This window comes from Amblyomma maculatum, chromosome 11 (assembly GCF_055883805.1).
Source record: "Amblyomma maculatum isolate TAMU_Amacu chromosome 11, ASM5588380v1, whole genome shotgun sequence".
In the NCBI taxonomy this organism is placed as follows: domain Eukaryota; kingdom Metazoa; phylum Arthropoda; class Arachnida; order Ixodida; family Ixodidae; genus Amblyomma; species Amblyomma maculatum.
In genome coordinates this window covers 21,811,609-21,829,702 of record NC_139354.1, presented here as the reverse complement: position 1 = coordinate 21,829,702, position 18,094 = coordinate 21,811,609, and the positions used below count along the sequence as shown (strand labels likewise).

The 18,094-nt window shown below is 47.6% G+C and overlaps 3 protein-coding genes across 3 annotated transcripts; 2 read left to right on the top strand and 1 right to left on the bottom strand.

The window, feature by feature from the left end:
* Positions 1–620: 620 nt before the first annotated feature.
* LOC146173079 (kunitz-type serine protease inhibitor homolog beta-bungarotoxin B1 chain-like) lies at positions 621–4,392 on the bottom strand. The gene is made up of 2 exons (XM_084583830.1): positions 3,883–4,392; positions 621–2,049 (listed from the first exon to the last, which is right to left on the bottom strand). Exons 1-2 carry the CDS (start codon positions 3,962–3,964, stop codon positions 1,763–1,765), a joined length of 369 nt encoding a protein of 122 aa, XP_084439956.1. The 5' UTR covers positions 3,965–4,392; the 3' UTR covers positions 621–1,762.
* A 7,545-nt stretch (positions 4,393–11,937) lies between these two features.
* On the top strand, positions 11,938–13,613 carry LOC146173078 (uncharacterized). The gene is made up of 2 exons (XM_084583377.1): positions 11,938–12,992; positions 13,490–13,613. The coding sequence occupies exons 1-2, from the start codon at positions 12,030–12,032 to the stop codon at positions 13,496–13,498; spliced, it is 972 nt and encodes a 323-aa protein (XP_084439503.1). The 5' UTR covers positions 11,938–12,029; the 3' UTR covers positions 13,499–13,613.
* Positions 13,614–15,179: 1,566 nt separating this feature from the next.
* Positions 15,180–17,152, top strand: LOC146173077 (uncharacterized). Its single transcript, XM_084583523.1, has 2 exons — positions 15,180–16,347; positions 17,006–17,152. Exons 1-2 carry the CDS (start codon positions 15,379–15,381, stop codon positions 17,012–17,014), a joined length of 978 nt encoding a protein of 325 aa, XP_084439649.1. The 5' UTR covers positions 15,180–15,378; the 3' UTR covers positions 17,015–17,152.
* The last annotated feature ends 942 nt before the right edge of the window (positions 17,153–18,094 follow it).

The window sequence follows — 18,094 nt, the reverse complement described above, 5'->3', positions numbered from 1 at the left end:
GTATTCGCAGGCACTATAAAGCCTTATTTTTATGAATTCACAATTTGAACAACTTTGTAGCAAAACTTGCTTACTCTGTGCTTTATGGCTCAGACTGCGGTGTTTTTCCATTGTAGTTGTGGACAGATCTCAGTACACTAATTGCGTTAATCCAAATAATAAAGCTATTATGGTGGCCAAATATAAAAAATGGTGATTACAGATGCTAGTGGTCGAATGGCACTCAGTTACTATTAATAAGGCGAAAGCCGGTTAGTTTGCGAAAATGTGTTCGCAAAACGTGAAAGTAAAACATTGAAGTAAAAAGTGGGACCAAAATGCAACGAGTGTATGATGTCATATTAAGGCCAGACTGGTAGCCATGAATGTGTAATGACAAGTGGTATACAATTATGTCATGCCATGTTAGTCATTATGGTTTAGTCACGAGTTAGTCACTTCATCAGTCAGTCAGATCGGAGGTCCAATTGCATGATTATGGAGCCCATGACTTGTGTCCAGTCGACATGACTCAAAAGTGCGGAATCATGACACTCTAGGAGCTGCTAAAGAGCAGCCATCGCACATGTTTTCGCATTTTTCTAATGCAGATCTTTATAGTGCTCTCAAAGAAGCTCCTTTATTGAATACAACATTTATGATACTTGTTTTGGCAGTGGCCTGATAAAAAGCATTTTCCACTTCTATAGTATAACCTGGAGGTTAGGTTGAATGATCCCAGTTAAAAAAATTCACTGGGTTCAATTGGGAATTTCCCAATTGAAATGAATTGGTCAAAAATCAATTGTGTTTTCGCCACCCATTGGGCCTGACCATTTGATATGAATTGGTGCTCCCAGTTGGAAATAATTGGTCACTCATGAAGACCAAATGGTTCACCAATTGAACTCAAATGGCATACCCATTGAGCCCAAATGGTTTGAACTCACATAGCTGAAAAAAAAAAGAATGGAGGCAACTTCAACGTTTTCTGTCCAGAAGTTATAGGGGAGCCGACTTTTATACAAGTGGTGAAATTACAATTTTTTGCAGAAATCATGAGATAAGCAAGCATTACACACACGGAACTAACACAGATTCAATGTATATATCCACAGGTTGCAGACTTATATACTCCATTCTTTGAACAGTGCTGCTGGGATCAGTGACACATCTTTGCTATTCAGAGTTAACTTATTTAATTATGCCTGCACTTACAGTGAACACGATATAATCAATGAATAAGATTAAGCAGCATATACTTTTTATAAGAACTTAAATTTCTCACTTTTGTCTCTTTATAGAGGTATGTATATCTGTGCACATCTCAGTCAAGGATATCAGTGACTTCACTTTCCCAGTTGGGAATGTTTGCTTAGGACAAATTAGAACCAATGGCAAGCCTAGTGGGAAGCCCAATTCGTTTCAAATGGGCGTCCTAATTGGGAGCGAAGGAATCCCAATTAGGATTGAAGTAACCCATTGGGCTTCCCATTAGCCAAATGGGTTTATTCAATCGCAATTGGGATGCCCCGTTGATTTCTTCAGTCCCAATTGGGACACCCAATTGATTTCTTCATTCCCAATTGGGAGTCACGAAACCAACTGGGCGTCCCAATTGGGAGTGAAGAAACCAACTGGGCTTCCCAATTGGGAGTGAAGAAACCAGTTTGGTTGGACAGTACCCATTGGACAAATCATTTGGGATTGGCAGAACCTATTCAATCTGACTGGTCTTCCCAAATGGACCCTTTGATTTTTTTGACTGGGATGAATACCCGGTTTAGGGTAGGAGCTTCGGTTCAGGTTTTGTTGTAGACATTTTTGGAGGGACTTCTGGCTTCTTCAGTTCCTTGACTGGTTTCAAGAAGAAGCAGGAGAGAATGCATGCCAGCTTAGTGCCGTATCGGTTGTCGTTTTCACGGCAGCCACCGTAGAAGAATGTCTTGCAGTGCCTGTCGTCGACGTCGAAATACCAAAGCATCTCATGTTCACCGCAGTCCTCTCCGTCAGGCGGTGATTCACAGTCGATCTTTACACTCGTAATGTCGAGTTGCGATGCCACCATTCCTGCAAAAAATAACACCCGGTGAAATAAGCGGAAATTTCCCACTTCGGTCCCAGTGAACAATAAAAAAAAAGCCATATATGTTAACCAAATATCTCGCAAGTCGATTAAAATGATTGCTTCAATGCTACAGTTATTTTTCTAGCCCGGAGGTGTATGCTCCTTTCTAAACTAGCAACCAGGACTTCCGGACAGGCACATTTTGCAACGAGAAGTTGTTTATAAAAGCAGTTTTCATATATATATATATATGCTGGCTCAGGAGGTGGACTTGAAGTGACTTCGGCATACGTGCGACGCAATACTTGAGGGGGAGCCGGCGCGAATGCTGGTGCGTAGCTCAGTGGCGCAACGCCGGACGATGAAATTGTGGGCGTGGGAACGGCATTGAGGGTGCGACCGGGGCTGATTGAGGAGCAGGATTAGGGACGACTTCAGATACATGTTGCTGGATTGCACAGCGGAGCTCCGGAACAAGGCCAGTTGGTGTCGACTCCTTAATATATGGCTGCAGGGACAGTTGTCGCGCGACCTCCTGACGCACAAAAGCCGTGATCTCTTCAGAGAGGCTAGATGACTCCCTCTCAGTCCAGCGAGTGATGCATGAGGCTGGCGAATCAAAACACGCTCCTTGCGGAGCTCGTCGTAGCTTTGACAGAGGTCGTAGATTTCCTTGACCGTACTGGGGCCTTTGGTGATGAGTATGTTGAAAGCGCCGTCATCAATTTCTGTGAGAGCATGACGTATCTTAACGGCCTCGGTCATGGTCGGGTCAACGCGGTGACACAAATCAACAATATCCTCAATGTAACTGGTGAACGTTTCACCGGGCAGCTGTAGTCGTGATCGAAGACGCTGTTCCGCGCGGAGTTTTCGGACGGCGGGGCGGCCAAAGACATCAGAAATTTGGTCTTGAAATGTGGCCAGGTGGTAAAGTCCGACTCGTGGTTTCGAAACCACAGAATAGCGACGTCGCTCACGTAAAAGATGACATTATTGAGCTTACGATTGTCGTCCCAGTTATTGTGACGGCTGACCCGTTCGTAAGTGGACAGCCAATCGTCGACGTCGTCATCGCTGCTTCCACTGAAGTTAGTAGGGTCCCGTTGACGAAGGGCACCTGTGCAGGTGACTGGCGGAGATAGGTGCAATGAAGTAGGCTGCGTCATTGGGGTAGTCAACGTTCTGCTGCGAAGTTCCAAGGTGAGATGTGTACCGGGAACCTCAGATTGACCTTCATCAAGTGTAATGTGGATTTAATAGTTGATTCGAACGTCTAGCGCTGGCAGTAATTCGGGCACAGCAGGATCGGAATACCAGCCGCAGGGCACAGCTTCAGCGCGAGAGAGATGGGCGCCGGAGACCAGCGAGGGTGATGGCGATGCCGCAGCGTTGTTTCTTTACAACACACACACACACACACACACACACACACACACACACACACACACACACACACACACACACACACACACACACACACACACACACACACACACACACGCACACGCACACGCACACGCACACGCACACACACACACACACACACACACACACACACACACACACACACACACACACACACACACACACACACACATTGTTCAATGGCGACAAAGAAGACGGCACAACATCGCGACTGGGTAAAAGATGATTTAATGGGTGGCCTAGCGAAAGGGCTTCTCTCGCGACCCTGCCGATCTTCTTCGCAACACTTCCCGGGGCCACGGAGCGATCTTCCCGATCGGTTCGTTGAATGCGGGGTTGACGTGATGGCGAGGAAGTTGAAGAAAAGATAGAAGATACACTGTAATAGAAGAGAATGAATTGCTTGCCACCAATATGACGATGACTACGATGATGCGTGGGGGATCCGTCTCCCCTGGAGCTCTTCAACCATCCGCCACCAAAGTACATGACCCCGATGGCTCGAGGTCGCGCCGGGCGACTGGGCGGGAATTGCGTGTACACATCCTTCCGTTCCTTCGGGTCTTTACTCTGGCCTCGGCTCTGGTTGGTTCGTCTGCGCGTCTTGTCTTCGGATCCGGGCTGGGGGCGGAGTGGCGTTAGTTGCGGCTGGTCAGGTCTGGGCAAGAAGGGCTGGGGCGAAGCTGCACGGCGATATCCCCGGGCTCGCGGCCGATGGTCGCGGCGTACGGATGGCTTCAGTGCTCCAAGGTGAGGATGGAGATGACGTACACCGCACCTCCAACCAAATTACAGCCCTTCCGTTCTACCACGGCGTTGCTCCGTGCTTGCTCTTTACTGCAATGGACGCTGGAGCCGACGTCAATGAGACACATAAGCGCCGCTGTACGGTGCTCTATAAATGGGTGTTCCTTATATTTTGGCTGTCGACCGATAGATGGATGAATGGGTGGATCGGTGGGTGGCTGGGGTAGGTATGTAGGTAGCTAGGTAGATAAATAGATAGATGGATAGATAGATAGGTAGATGGATGGATGGATGGATGGATGGATGGATGGATGGACGGATGGATGGATGGATGGATGGATGGATGGATGGATGGATGGATGGATGGATGGATGGATGGATGGATGAGTGGGTGGGTGAGTGGATGGATGGATGAAGTTAATTTCATGTTTTCTCAAAAGAAGGGAAGATGAAAGAAAAAGCTGCTGAGCTGCTGAAGAGCAGCTTGGCAAACATTCACACCCTGTATTCACGTTGACAGCAGCAGAGCATGCAAAAGACATGTCCGTACAGATCATCCATACAGAAATCATACAGCCATAAATTTACACAGTAACAAAGCAATGAGAATTAACTACAACTTTCATGAAACCCACACGCAAACCGCATACAGTCATGTTGTAAACGTCCGGCAAGTGTAAAAATCCGATTCCGTTTCTCTGAGATGCCACATGGCATGTTATCTCGAAGCGGTTTACACTGCGACAGCTGAGACCACACATTGCGTTTTCCGGGTGATGGGAGCTCCATACTGTTTTCGTTAAGAAACACTAGCCTCTCTGCTCGAGCTCGGACCGAAAGCGGCCCCTACATTTGATAGCCCTCCTCGCAGCATACTGGCTGAGCATAATCTCTGCAGTGGTCATGACCTGCATTTCATGCTACCTTGCGGGGTATCCTCTGATTCTCGTGCCACGCAGCCGCTCCAGTTTGATTAAGGCGGAAGCCTCATGAGTGTGCGTCCGTCCGCAGAAAGTATCACACTTAACCTGTCCATTTAATGACGGCGGGGTTCTGTTTAACCTTTAAGAAAAAATGTTCCTCCTGAGGGTAAATGTCGCTGAGGGTAACAAACTGGATTCCAAGGGAAGGAAAGCGTAGCAGGGGGCGGCAGAAAGTTAGGGGGGCGGATGAGATTAAGAAGTTCGCAGGGGTCAATTGGATGCAGCTAGCACAGAACCGGGTTAAGTGGAGAAATATGGGAGAGGCCTTCGCCCTGCCGTGGGTATAATCAGGCTGATGATGATGATGATGATGATGTTCCTCCACCGGGAAGTTTTTTCGTATGACTAGTTCATGCTACCGTTTGCAAATTTAAGTTCGTTGCCAAGGGTGGAAAAAAGTTTTTTTTTTTCCACCAGGAAAATTTTTTTTTGTGATACAGTTTCTCATAGTAACACAATGACCATGATTTTTAGAATAAATAGAAGGTGTCGAGCGCATAGCCTGTGTCAGTTGGCGTGGAATGACTTGCAAGCAGTACTTTGACACAGGATTTCGAAACAACCTCACTAAGAGCCTAAACCGTGCCATATTAGTGTATGCTCTATTTAAATGTACCTAAGCTACACTGTATTTAAGTTGAATTTTCGTAGAATAACTAGGACATGTCTTTTTAGTAGTTTCAATGCTTTTGTTGTCTCTTGGTACAACGTCATTCGCATTAATATTTTGCGCTCAAAGCAAGGGTTAGAAATTCACGATTAACGTGGAAGCGTGGCAGACAGCGCTCAAAAATAAGAATATCGCCCATCGGCAAATCCACGCCACTTAATATTTAAAGCTTACCGAGAAAAATGTAGAGGAGAACGACTAAGAAAGCCGCGCTCAGCTTCATGCGGACGGAGATTATTCGAGCGTGCAGGATGGGAGAAAGCGAAGCAGCACATTTTGGTTCAAGCTACGTGCTTATTCTGAACGGTGGAAGCAGGTTGTCTAGAGCAGAACTTTGAGAAACAGCTGCTCTTAGAAAACAGCTGGGAATCTAAACGTTATTTGCAAAAAAAGTATTCGTAAAGAATTTACTGCGTTTGAAAGCTGCGCGTTCGAATTGTACGAGGATACATGGATATCTTATAAATTCACCGCTAAAGGCGTTCTTTCTACTCGTTTTCCTGTATTTGGGACGTGAAACCGACTGTTCAGAACTTATGTCAGTTGAGATGCGAATGGAGGAAGTAGCGTATGCAGTACGGAATGGCGGACTGGTATGGGATCTATTTTGACGCTTGGAGGCGGTGCGGAGGTCAGGAAGCCTGCCGAGGGCTATTCGACCAGATCTGTAACGATTGTTAATCTGACATTCGACGCACTACTGTAGTATGCTGTTCGCGCAAGTGAAACTGTCGATACCTTCAGCGCCCTCCACTCCTAAGGAATGTGTTAATAAAACTTCTGTTCAGACATCACTGCTCTTAATTATTATACAAGAAATAGCAACAACAACTGTGGGGTCTTAATTCACAGTAATAGTGTAATTCGACAGCATTTTATAAAAGCGAGTCTGTTAGTCTCTCCCTTCTGTCCTCTAGAATAGGAGATGGGGAGTTTTCTCCCCTCCACTTCACCAGCTGCCAAGTGTGGAAGGTCACAGTAGACTCTTGCGCGTGACGAACTTGGCGATGATACATGCAAAAAAAAAAAAAAAAGTACATGAAGCCGGCGCATGAAGTTTTTTCGCCACAATGAAACCCTTTATACTACCGCACATGACAACTGTGCACATACTTGCCAGACAAATAGGAACGTCTCTAGGATAGTCTGATTGGTAATGACGGTGAATTTCCCGATCGTATGAGGGCCACTTCAAACCGCTTTCTGTGCTTGATACTTCGAACCCCTTAACATATATGCATTACCTCCGACCTGAATTTATCAGGCCTGCTTATCGCAATTTCTTTTACGTCCTTTCTACTATTTTATATCCTGTTGTCTCCCACGCTTGCCAGCATGTAATATTTTTCTACGTATTCCCATAATCTACTCGCAAGAAAGGAACATTTTCTTGTTTTCTACAGCAAGCTGTGAAGTAGTATTTACAGTATGTACTCAAGAAATTTTGCGGAGCTCGTAAAATGCCTGGTTTGCAAGAAAACAGTATATTGCGACCAGATATACCCGCCGCGGTGGTGCAGTGGTTAGGGTGGTCGGCTTCTGTGCTCAAAGGATGTGGGATCGAATACCGCTCGCGGCGGTCGCATTTTGGCGGTGGCGAAAGCAAGGGGCTTGTGTGCTGTGTGCGATGTCAGTGCACGTTAAAGAACCCCAGGTGGTCTAAATTTCCGGAGTCCTCTACTACGGCGTCTCTCATAGCCTGAGTCGCTTTGGGACGTTAAGACCCACGGACCAAACCAAACCAATATGACACGATATACACACTAAAAACAAGGCCTGTGTTTAAGAATGCATGAACAGCGAAAATACTGTATTGAACTACAAGGGCGACGGAACCCTACGCGCAATATGCAGTGCAAGAACTGGTTCCTGTATACAGCTCGCTGAGATATGGATATCCGGCCGCGACGCAGCTGTGAAATAAAAGAAGATAAATACGGAAGACTTTAGGATATCTTCTGGCCCGCATGCCGAATGAATTAGCGCATTGCTGATGCCTTTCGCCAATCAAGTAATTTGCCACATGTGGGCAAAGGACAACGTAGCACAACTGAATGGAACTTCGTAGGACGTTGTCTCACCTGTAACATTTGGATGTTCGGCATACGTGGGGACTACCAGCGTCAAAATTCTGAAAAGCCAGTCTCGCTCTAGCTCTGGAGAGCGAAGTCTTCGTCTTTAAGAATTGCACAGCCTTTTACGCAGTCGAGCCCCTAGCCAATGGGCTGCGCGCCCCGACAACTTCACCCTTTTAAGGTGGTATTCTCCCGCCCGATGCGGTCCTTTTTTTCCTTCTTTTTTAGAGCGCAGCTCTTTGGAACCTGTTCCTGGGTTTCGCGTCGTCGTCGTCGTCGGCGGCGTCGACCGCATCGGCCTCGTAACCAGCTCCGCCCCCCTTTCATCCCCCCAGTTCGAGCCGGCGCTTCGGCAACCGGAGCCTCCCAGAAAGAGGGGAGAGGGTACACTCAGCGGCGAACGATGGGGGCAGGAGCGCGCGCAGCAACCGGAGAACACAAGGAAAGGAAGGGGGGGGGGGGTCGCCGGAGGCAGCGCTAGCAGGGACTGACTGATGCCGCTGCCGCAGCTAGCGAGTCAAGACAATGTGACTGCGTAGAACACCGTCGCCGTCATGCAGAAAGAGGAGGGGCGGGTCCCCCCTCTTCTTGCGTGGTGGCGAGGGTGCTCTCCGGTTGCCGAAACGCCGGCTCGCTGTCAGCGGATCACGGTGCGTGCATCCCGTTCTCACTCTCTTCACTCGCTAGCGGCGTCAGCAGCATCAGTAGGCGCGTATATAGTCCGCTGATATCTGTTCGTCGCGCAACGTTCCTATGGGCCCACGCGCTGCTTCCCGCAACCTTCCGATAACTCAATTCCGGTATCGCGATTCCCTTTCTGCTTCTCTGACATCGCCCTCATCATTCATCTTCCTCTTCTGATGGGGCCTGGTGGGTTAGGTCACGTGTCATTTTAAGGTGATACTGGCATACAAATGGAGTTACACATGGCTGGTCCTATCGACTCCTCATCGCAAACTAGCTTCCAACTATGACTAATAGATGCGTGCTAAATTGGAAGCGAAATGGTATGACAATGGTTTGCCTCTTCCCGTGGGCATGTTCTGTGTACACATGATTTATGTCCGAATAATTTATTATTATTATTACTACTATTATTATACCCCTGAAAGATTGTCAGAAGAACAGTTTCTTCATAACATTGACTCAAAAAACGAGAAATTTGGCACTACATTGTAATCCGTTGGTGATGACCCCCCCCCCCCACCTACCTAGCCGCTATTTTTATGGGTACCATGGAGTATTGACAACCACAACGACGACAATAACGATGACGACAACAGTACAGAACGCACTTTATCGTAAGGGGGTTACTGATGCTTCCGTAATACAGATGTCAGCGAGGTGGTGTTCCTACAAACCTCTATCAGGAAACAACGGTGTTGCGACACGTAACCACATAGCCAACTGGTGTACTAAGAAAGTGGGGGTGACTATTGCAACTTTATCTATGAATACCACGGGCCGCTGAAATTCGTCCTGCGAAGTGACGTGGACACATGCTTGTGTGCATGTTACTATGTGTAGGGGGCGATAAATTTTCTTAAAATAAACAGGCGGCCAATATGCAAACCCACCGGGCAATTTATTCATAGCTTCCTAAGCGAAGCTGGAAAACGAGCAAGAAAAAAGCTGCGTTGTCTGCTCTAGGACATGATAACTTAAATTGGTTCAATTGATACTTTAAGCGATTGGCGTGCTATTTTCAGTACTACTACATGCATGTGATATAGCGCTTTCGATGCGCGCATTTGATGCAATGGGAGGGCAGGAGAAAAATGACGTCACTAAAACTATAGCCTGCGCACTCTTTATTCAAAGATACCACGCTTTGGTTTAGTTTTGTAGGGTTTAACGTCCCAAAGCGACTCAGGCTATGAGAGACGCCGTAGTGGAGGACTCTGGAAACTTCGATCACCTGAGGTTCTTTAACGTGCACTGCCATCGCACAGCACACGGAAGCCACTTCGTTTCACCTCCATCGAAACGCAGCCGCCGGTGGTCGGGATTGATCCCGGCTGCTTCGGAAAAATAGTGGGGCATCTTAACCACTGCACCAGCGCGGCAGGGCATACCCCGCTTTGCACAATGGCATTTAAGCTGGAGGGGGTGGAGGAGGGGGGGCAGATACAAGATAGAAAATAGCCAACGAATCTTCGTTATTAAGGCGAAAGCCTTTCTTGGCGCATGAGTGGCTTCAGCAGAACTGTGTCAAACGAGACAGATCCATAGCCAATTCAACACAGGCGACCTAACAAGCCATCCGAACACGGTAACCAACTGCGCCACGCAGTCACTGCAATCGCACTTTGAACACCAAAGTGTCCTTGTATGGCGCGATTCCAACCCCACTATAAAGAACCTTAAGTGGACGAAAAATTTGGGACCTCTGCCTACTGAATTCGCCCCTTAAAGCACGTTTCTATTCTGAGCACTAAGCCTAACAAACAGAAGAAAACCTTGCATATAACACTCAAGAAACAACTTCTTGACATCTACATCAACATGCATTTTGACACACCGCGATGGATGAGTGGTATGACCACTGGACTGCTGAACCGACGGAAGCGAGTTTGATCATGACTACGGTGGATATGCTTTTTGATGGAGGCAAAGCGTGACGCGCGCCCATGCACTCTACAATGTCAATGCACGTTGAAGACGCCTAGTCGCGGTTGAAGTTTCCCGAGCACTTCACTGCGACATCCCTCATAGGCAGAGTCAGTTGTCAGAATTTAAATCGTATAAAAAAGACTTTAAACATTCGCTGCGAACGTTTTATCGGACTGTCTCTCCCGAAACGTTCAAGCTTACCCAAACATGCAGCATCAAGCCCGCACCACTACGAGTGTTACTGAGATGAATTGTTACAGCCCGGGATCGCATCCCGGAAGACTTGGTCGCAAGCTCGTTCATAAAATGCTGCATTTGTATTTGCGCTCGAGAGAACAGAAGATTTAGGACTAAGGGGCATCGACAAGAAGACAAGCGATAATGATGACGACTAAGCGGGGCCAAACTGGTGTAAAAAAAAAAAAAAAAAAATCTCCGAATCTCGTAGGTGTTGTCGTTCCTAATTGCTTTAATTTTCGAGCGGCGCACAAGAGACGTTGCTTTTCGGTTCACTACGTCCTGTATCAGCCAAGGTCACCCTGTCAGGCCGCTTGACTTTCAACGAGCCAGAGGTCCCAGTGCGGCTATGTAGCTTAACAATGTTATACCACGTATGGTGTACCACCACCTGACCTCTAACCATTGACGGCAGATACGTCATCACGGGTCCCCTCTTGCATTTCATTGTCTAGGGAGTTTAATCAATGCAAAACCATGCACGTCCATGTCTAAGCTTAAGCCTAACCAAAGCAAAACCAAGCAAAATGGTGGTTTTGCTTCGCCTATCTAGGTTTAACAGGGTTAAACCTCGGCGAATTTTTTCTTGGCCTTTAACTTCCCGGTGCCGGCTTATATTCGAGGCTGGTCCAGTTTCGAGTAAACGTAGTTATTCCCTAGTATTAGAGCGTGTTGTACGTGCTCTAAATAACACGTGCTGAGATCCAGGAGAATAGCCACGTGTCGTTCGTTTTTCTACAGAAAAAGAAACCAGCCATCGACAGTACCTGAAAATGACATAACTCAAATTATACATCCATTCTGTGTGCAATGCTACTACCCGTAGGCATGCGATGAATTTCATAAAATGAACAGACAGATATAACTTGAACACACAGCGGAAAATGTATTGTTGACGTGCTAAGTCAAGAGGGAAAGCTCGCCGCGAAAACACCTGCATGAAGGAACGATAATTTAATCTGGCTCAGTTGATACTCTGAGCGATTCACGTGCCGTTTTCAGGAGTACCACATGCATGTGATATAGCATTTTTAATGCGCGCAGTTCACGCAATAAGAAGGCAGGAGAAAAATTACGTCACTCAAAAGAGGCCATACACTATAAAAGGACTTGAGTTGAAATCTGCAAGACGCTGAATTCGATAGGCAAAGTCAGCTGATCGCCTTACAACGAAAAAAGAAGGCTGTTTTATTCTGCTTCGAATTTCGCTGGAACTAGCCTCGAGACTGATGGATCGCGATCCTCGAACGTGCAAGTGCGGAGTATGTGAGGACTGCATAAAGAGACAGGAGAAGAGACGGGCCCTTGAGGGTAATGTTGAACCACCGACCCAGCAACAGGCTCAGGCAGCGGCCTCACCAACTGCCGATCCACTTGGCCCAAAAGGAAAAAGGTTACGCTTCTCGGAGTCTTCTTGGAGCACTTTGTCATCTGGAAGTCCTCGAACCGATACTCCATCTAGCAGCGTACCTGTGTCACCTCGCTTCGATGAAGTGAGTTCTTCCAGCAGCGCCGTGACTTCTAGCGAAGAGAAGCGGCAGGACGCCTCTGCTGCAACCCTGTCTTCGGGAAGCATGCCGGAGATTTCCCCCCCAAACACAGCCGGCCTTGGCGGAATGCCTGCGCTTCAAGAACTTACTGACGTATTCGAGGGTGCCGTGGGAAAGGAAAGCCTGGAACCCCCTTCACTTGGAGCCGGAGTGAGTGGCAGTGGGACTGTTCCCGCCCAAGCTGACACGCCACAGGACCTTTCGCAAGCAACATCGGTGTCCGGAAGCCTGCCGACCCCGTCTGCGGAGCAAGATGCGAGTGTCAGCGCACCGACGTTTGCCCAAGCGGACATGGAAGTTGACACTTCTGATCAAACTGCTGCCTCTGGCAGCCTCGAAGACCCGTCTCCGATGGAAGTGAACCCGAGCCCCGAACAGAGCACGGTGTCCAAGTCCTCTGGAACTCAGTCGGGTTATCCCCTGGAGGCTGGTTCGGCTGCCGTGTCTTCTTACCGAGATGACACGCTCGCTGACGTTAGCAACGTGTCGTTGTCCGAAGACGTCTTCGCAGGCCCTCTCTCGGGGGAACAAGCGAAGTCGGGCGAACAAGTGGAGTCCAGCCAGACTAGTTCCACGCAAAAGAAGACCCGCCGCACTGTGACCGCACACACTGTAACACCCCGTCCTCCGAGTCCGGAAACGGTGAGTCTACGAAGGAAAAGGTTTGACGCCGCCATGATAAAAAAAATCAAAGAAGCAAAATTTTTGTTTTCATGCTTTATCACAATGCTGGTATTGCACTGCTTTCCTACTACCGGCAAAAGCAGTCCCGCTTTTCGGTGATATTTAAGTGTCGTATATGCCTCCATAGTTCAACCACACGAAAAGCAAAGAAAAAGCGAACCTGGTGCCTTACACGAAAGTGCGGTACGTACAAGCGATTACAAATGGAAAATGGCCCATTGGATAAATATATATAAGAACGAAAAAGTGGGCTTGTATGTGTGCATCTGTATTTCAGCCGCGCGCTTTATGTTCTTTTCTCGCTTTCTTGTATGAATCTACACCAACCAGCCTAGTTTTCTTTTCGCAAATGTTTAATTTTGAAAGCTCATTGCCAACGTTTTCTGCCATTGCTAACATTCAACTTATTAAGTTTTTTTTTTTAATGATCCGTCCAACTGTATGTTTTCCTGCAGGCTCTCTAGGCATCACCGTCTCCGTGATGCCACCCGGCCGGCCAGAGAAGAGCACAAGGCGTCCGCACTTGGGTCGCAGCTGTGTTACTTTCTTGCAAATAAAGGCGTGTGCTTTTAGTTCCATATGACCCGTGCTTGAAATTCATTTGTCCAGCGTGTAAAACGTTTTCAAATTTACCTTATTTTGCAAGCATCGCTCGCTACCCGCTTTTACAAGTCTTGGTGTCGTTCTTACAGGTTTGTCGCGATGTAAAGAAAAAAATTCCGAGAGTACTGTGGTATCTCCTGTAGAAATGTATCATTGCTACTATTATCACTGTGATTACCACTGATAGCAGCGTCGTTGTCGTCCTCATGGCAGACAAGGAGAATTATGACGTGCGTTTCACGATCCCAGGCTTGGCGCAGTTGGCTAAAGCGCTCGGCTGGGGATCCGAGGGATGAAGGTTCGATTCCCGGTTGATGACTTCATCAGGACGACTGAGAAGTGACACATGAGCGCATAGATCTCGTGCACATCTCGCATACGGGATTTCGTTCCATGAGCCTAGAACGGCTTCCGCCATAAAAAATGTGTCCAAAATTTCCCGTATCTTCATCCTCGGTTGTCGGGCCTAATTAGCAATTTGCCACAGATTGTAATCTGACGCTTTGGAGCATTTAGCCCCATTGCTTTGGGTGCCTGCTCACGATTGATTGCAGAGATAATACGGTTATCGCATGACTATCGAATTTCTCTTGAAGGCGTAACTAATAAGTAATATGGCTTACCAAGATACTTTGCTGGGCGAGTTGGTAAACATCCATTATTAATTTAAACAGCGCGAACAAGTACTGTACTGTGGCTTCCTTTTATCTTGTTCTGTGTCTTCTTGTTCGCGCTGTTTAAATTAATAACTAATAAGTAAAATGCTAGAGCATAAAGGCATGTGATCTTTTATAGATAGCCAGCTTGTGTTATGTTGTCAGCAATACTTGTCGGTATGAAAATAAGCAGGTGCTAAATACAACCTTGTTATAAACCTTTACTTTAGCGACCGAGCCGTTTGCTTGCATGTCTTCGGCCCTTTTGAGCAAATTTTGGGATATGTAGTATTTTTTAAGACCTTTGTGCATATATAACGTACGTAGTTTAGCAAAGCTGATCCGCTTGCAAGCTAGTCTGCTGTGGATTCCTGTAGATTACACGAAACAGTTTTGAGCTGGCGGCCATATCCGAAAATGATCAGCGGCCGCAACTGCGTATACGGGTGGCGTTCGAAGTAGCGCATGGTGACAGAAAAAATGTCTGCCGTAAGAAAATACCAAAGCAATCGAAGCCCCTCTGGTAGTCATGGCAGTGATTGCCTTTTAACTGTGAGACTGAAAGTAAACAGAAATCAAATAAGCCAGATTTTTAAATTCTGGATATAACGCGGAAAGCTAGGCGAGTTGGTGTTTAGATCCAACAGAGGTAGTTCTAGCGCATATCAAAGGGATGAAAGGAGAATATTTGTGGTGTTTGTGTTCTCCCTTCACCCCTGTGATATGCGTAGAACTATGTCTGCTGAATTAGTAATTCTGGATACCAGGGAAGGGGAATCGTTAAACCTCGTGACATAAGTGGCATATATCTGACTTGATAAACTGGTTCAAACGATAGTGTAATCTTTACATATGTTGCTGCTTTCCAGACAACACGCCCTTTGTGCCACATGGAGATAACAGCATTCTTATAACGCTGTTCCTCAGAAGTGTGACGTCATGGAAAGAAAACCACATGTTAAGTAAAATTGTCACATGTGCGCCTAGGATCGTTGTACGCCCCATATTAAGCTCGAGCCAGTACGCCTACTTTTCGCAAAGGAAAACTGGTTCTTTTCCGCTTGCCCGTCGCTCTCCGGAAAGCCATGGAGCCAGAGCCACCGAGCTGCAACTGCGAAGTCTGCGAGGACTGTCTAAGAAGGCGGCGACTTCAGCAGGCCGCATCTCCCGCCGAGGAACCCGTAGGGAAGGAGATGGAAGGTGAGGACGCCATGGAGCCCGAGCCATCGAGGTGCGACTGTAGAGTCTGCGAGGACTGTCTAAGAAGGCGGCAACTTGAGCAGGCCGCGTCTCTCGCCGAAGCACCCGTAGTGCGGGAGATGGAAGTTGAAGAAGGACAAAATGGCGGTGCCCTTTCTTGCTTTAAAACCGAAAGCGTAGGAGAGAGTTCATCTTATACGTACTCCAGCCTCACTCGTCAATCCTTCCGTAGGCCCAGAATCGAAATATCTGCGGCGGGAAACATGCCAGAGAACGTGCGTGGGCAACCTGGCCCAGAAGATCCGAGTTGCTCCCGACAGCAAGGACTGATGGTAGACGAGGCGGGCTTCAATCCGATAATGTCCGATACAACGCTGTCTTCAGGGAGCATGCCAGAGATTTCACCCCAGGATGATAGTGGCCCCAGTGGGGCTTCCTCGCGTCAAGCAAGTGTCGACGCCTCAGACAGCAGCGAAACCCCAGCAAGCTTAAAAGCCAGTTCACCACCCTCCGGTGAGAGCGGGATTTTTGCTAAAGGGAAAACGTCGGAGTCGAAGTCCGAGAGCACAGGCCACTCTTCTGAGGCGCAGCCGGATAGCTCCAGCTCAGAGCCGTTAGCCGGAGCTGAAATGGACGTCGACGATTCGCAGGCGACGCAGCCACCTGACAGCCCCGGAGAATTGCCCATATCGGAAGAGGCCAGTCTCTCGCCTACGGAGGAAATGGACCCCGATCGGAACGCCTCGTCGCAGTCCCCGGACCAGCTACCCGGTAATCCACCCGGCATGCGACTCGTGTCATCTCAACCAGACCCGCAGAGAAGTGAGAGTTCTGGACCGCCCAGTCCTGAAGTGGTAAGTCTTCAAGAGAAAAAAAAAAAAAAAACGTTTATCAGTATCTTAGAAATGAAGCTAGGAGCATAATTAATGATTCCGTTTTTGCTAGTCCCAGACTATACACTACATTGGTAAAAAATTGCAATAGTAAACCTTTATACTTTCTGCCCATTCCTGAGTATTTTCTTGAATAGCTATAGCTTGCACTTCGTCATTGCGTGTTTCCTCGCCTACCGTGCCATTGCTGCGTATGCTTACGCAGGCTGAAGTTCCAACCGGTTGTTTATATTTGGTGCCTGTATGTGGCGAATTTTTTCATGTGTCGAATAGCGCGGAAAACTTCGTTTGGGCACTAAACAGCACGAGGGTCAAATCTGGAGCTTAGCCGCACATATTACTAAACTTTAATTAGTTTAACGTCGTATCTTCTCGCGCGAATTTGATCTCTATTACCGTGCCTGAAAATATTTCCCCGGCACGCATGAGCTTTATTTTCGTCCGCGGTACCTGCCATTTTTTTGAATGAAATCAGTTTTCTGTAGTTATGCGCATTTCGATGAATATTCCCGTTGATTTGAATTCGTTCAATTTCTGCGATATTTTGATTCCTGTGGTGCTTCATTATTTTGTTTTCCGCCGCATTGATTTCAAAATGTGTTTGGCGTTCTTTTTTCAGACCCTCTGAGAACTTCTCACCTCACGAGTGATGCCGTTTGTGGACGCCCCTGGAAATCCTGATGTATACTTTTTTTTGTGTTTTCTGTGCCAGTGAGTCTGATTTTACAACCAAAATTTATAGAAATAAAAAATTTCGTCTTTCGTAGTCAGCTTCGCTTTTAATATGTATTCGGTCTCCCGCTGTCACAGTGACAAGGGCGCTCGACTGTTCAACGCAAGTTCAGTGCCAGCTACGGCGACCGCTTTCGATGAAGGCAAAAACTTAGAAGGGTTCAACGCTGCTGAACCGCGTTAAGCGAAAGCATTAGCTGCGGGTGACCGAGCGTTCACCTTCTCTTTTTCTTCCTCAGCCCGCATATAAAGCCCCGCTTTAACCAAGCCGTATGAACGTGCCTTAGTGGCCTATAGGGGCAACGTGAATGCCAGGGCCGCCTAGCAGGCTGATTCTGACATAACCGTTCCATGTGAAACGAGAGACCCAAGTTGGCAGCTCCTGCCAGCCCACATATAAAGCCAAGCTTTAACTACGCCGTATGAGCGTGCCTGACGTCCCGTATCACGTGAGCACCAGCTACGCCTCTAGCCCGCCACGCCGACCGCTTTTGTGTCACGTGGGGTGTGAAGTCCCGCGCTGCACCATGGCTGCGACCGCACTACGCCGACCGTTTGAGTTGGTAGCCCAGCTCTCACCCTAGTGTCAAGTGGGGTGTGACGTCACAGCATCACGTGGGTGCGGCCACGCCACGCTGAAGGCTCGAAACTTAAAGTAGTGTTGCTTTCGCAATAAAAAAAAAAAAAAGGTTTTCGTGTACGCGAGCCATAATTTCTGGAATCTTCTACTACATACCCCATAGCACGAGTCGCTCTGCGAGTTAAGCCCTATAATCCTAACCAATCTGATATACATGCCCTTAGATTTCTCTTGGCAGATATTCTGTAGAGTTCTTTCAATTGTCTCAGAAAGTGTGTTCATCGCCAGGGGCGTAGTCAGAAATATTTTGGGTGGTGCTACACGCCGGCAGTTAAAAAGAAATGCAAAAAAGGGGATGCTGAAGGGGGGGGGGGGGGGTGTAGTCAGCGCTGAGAA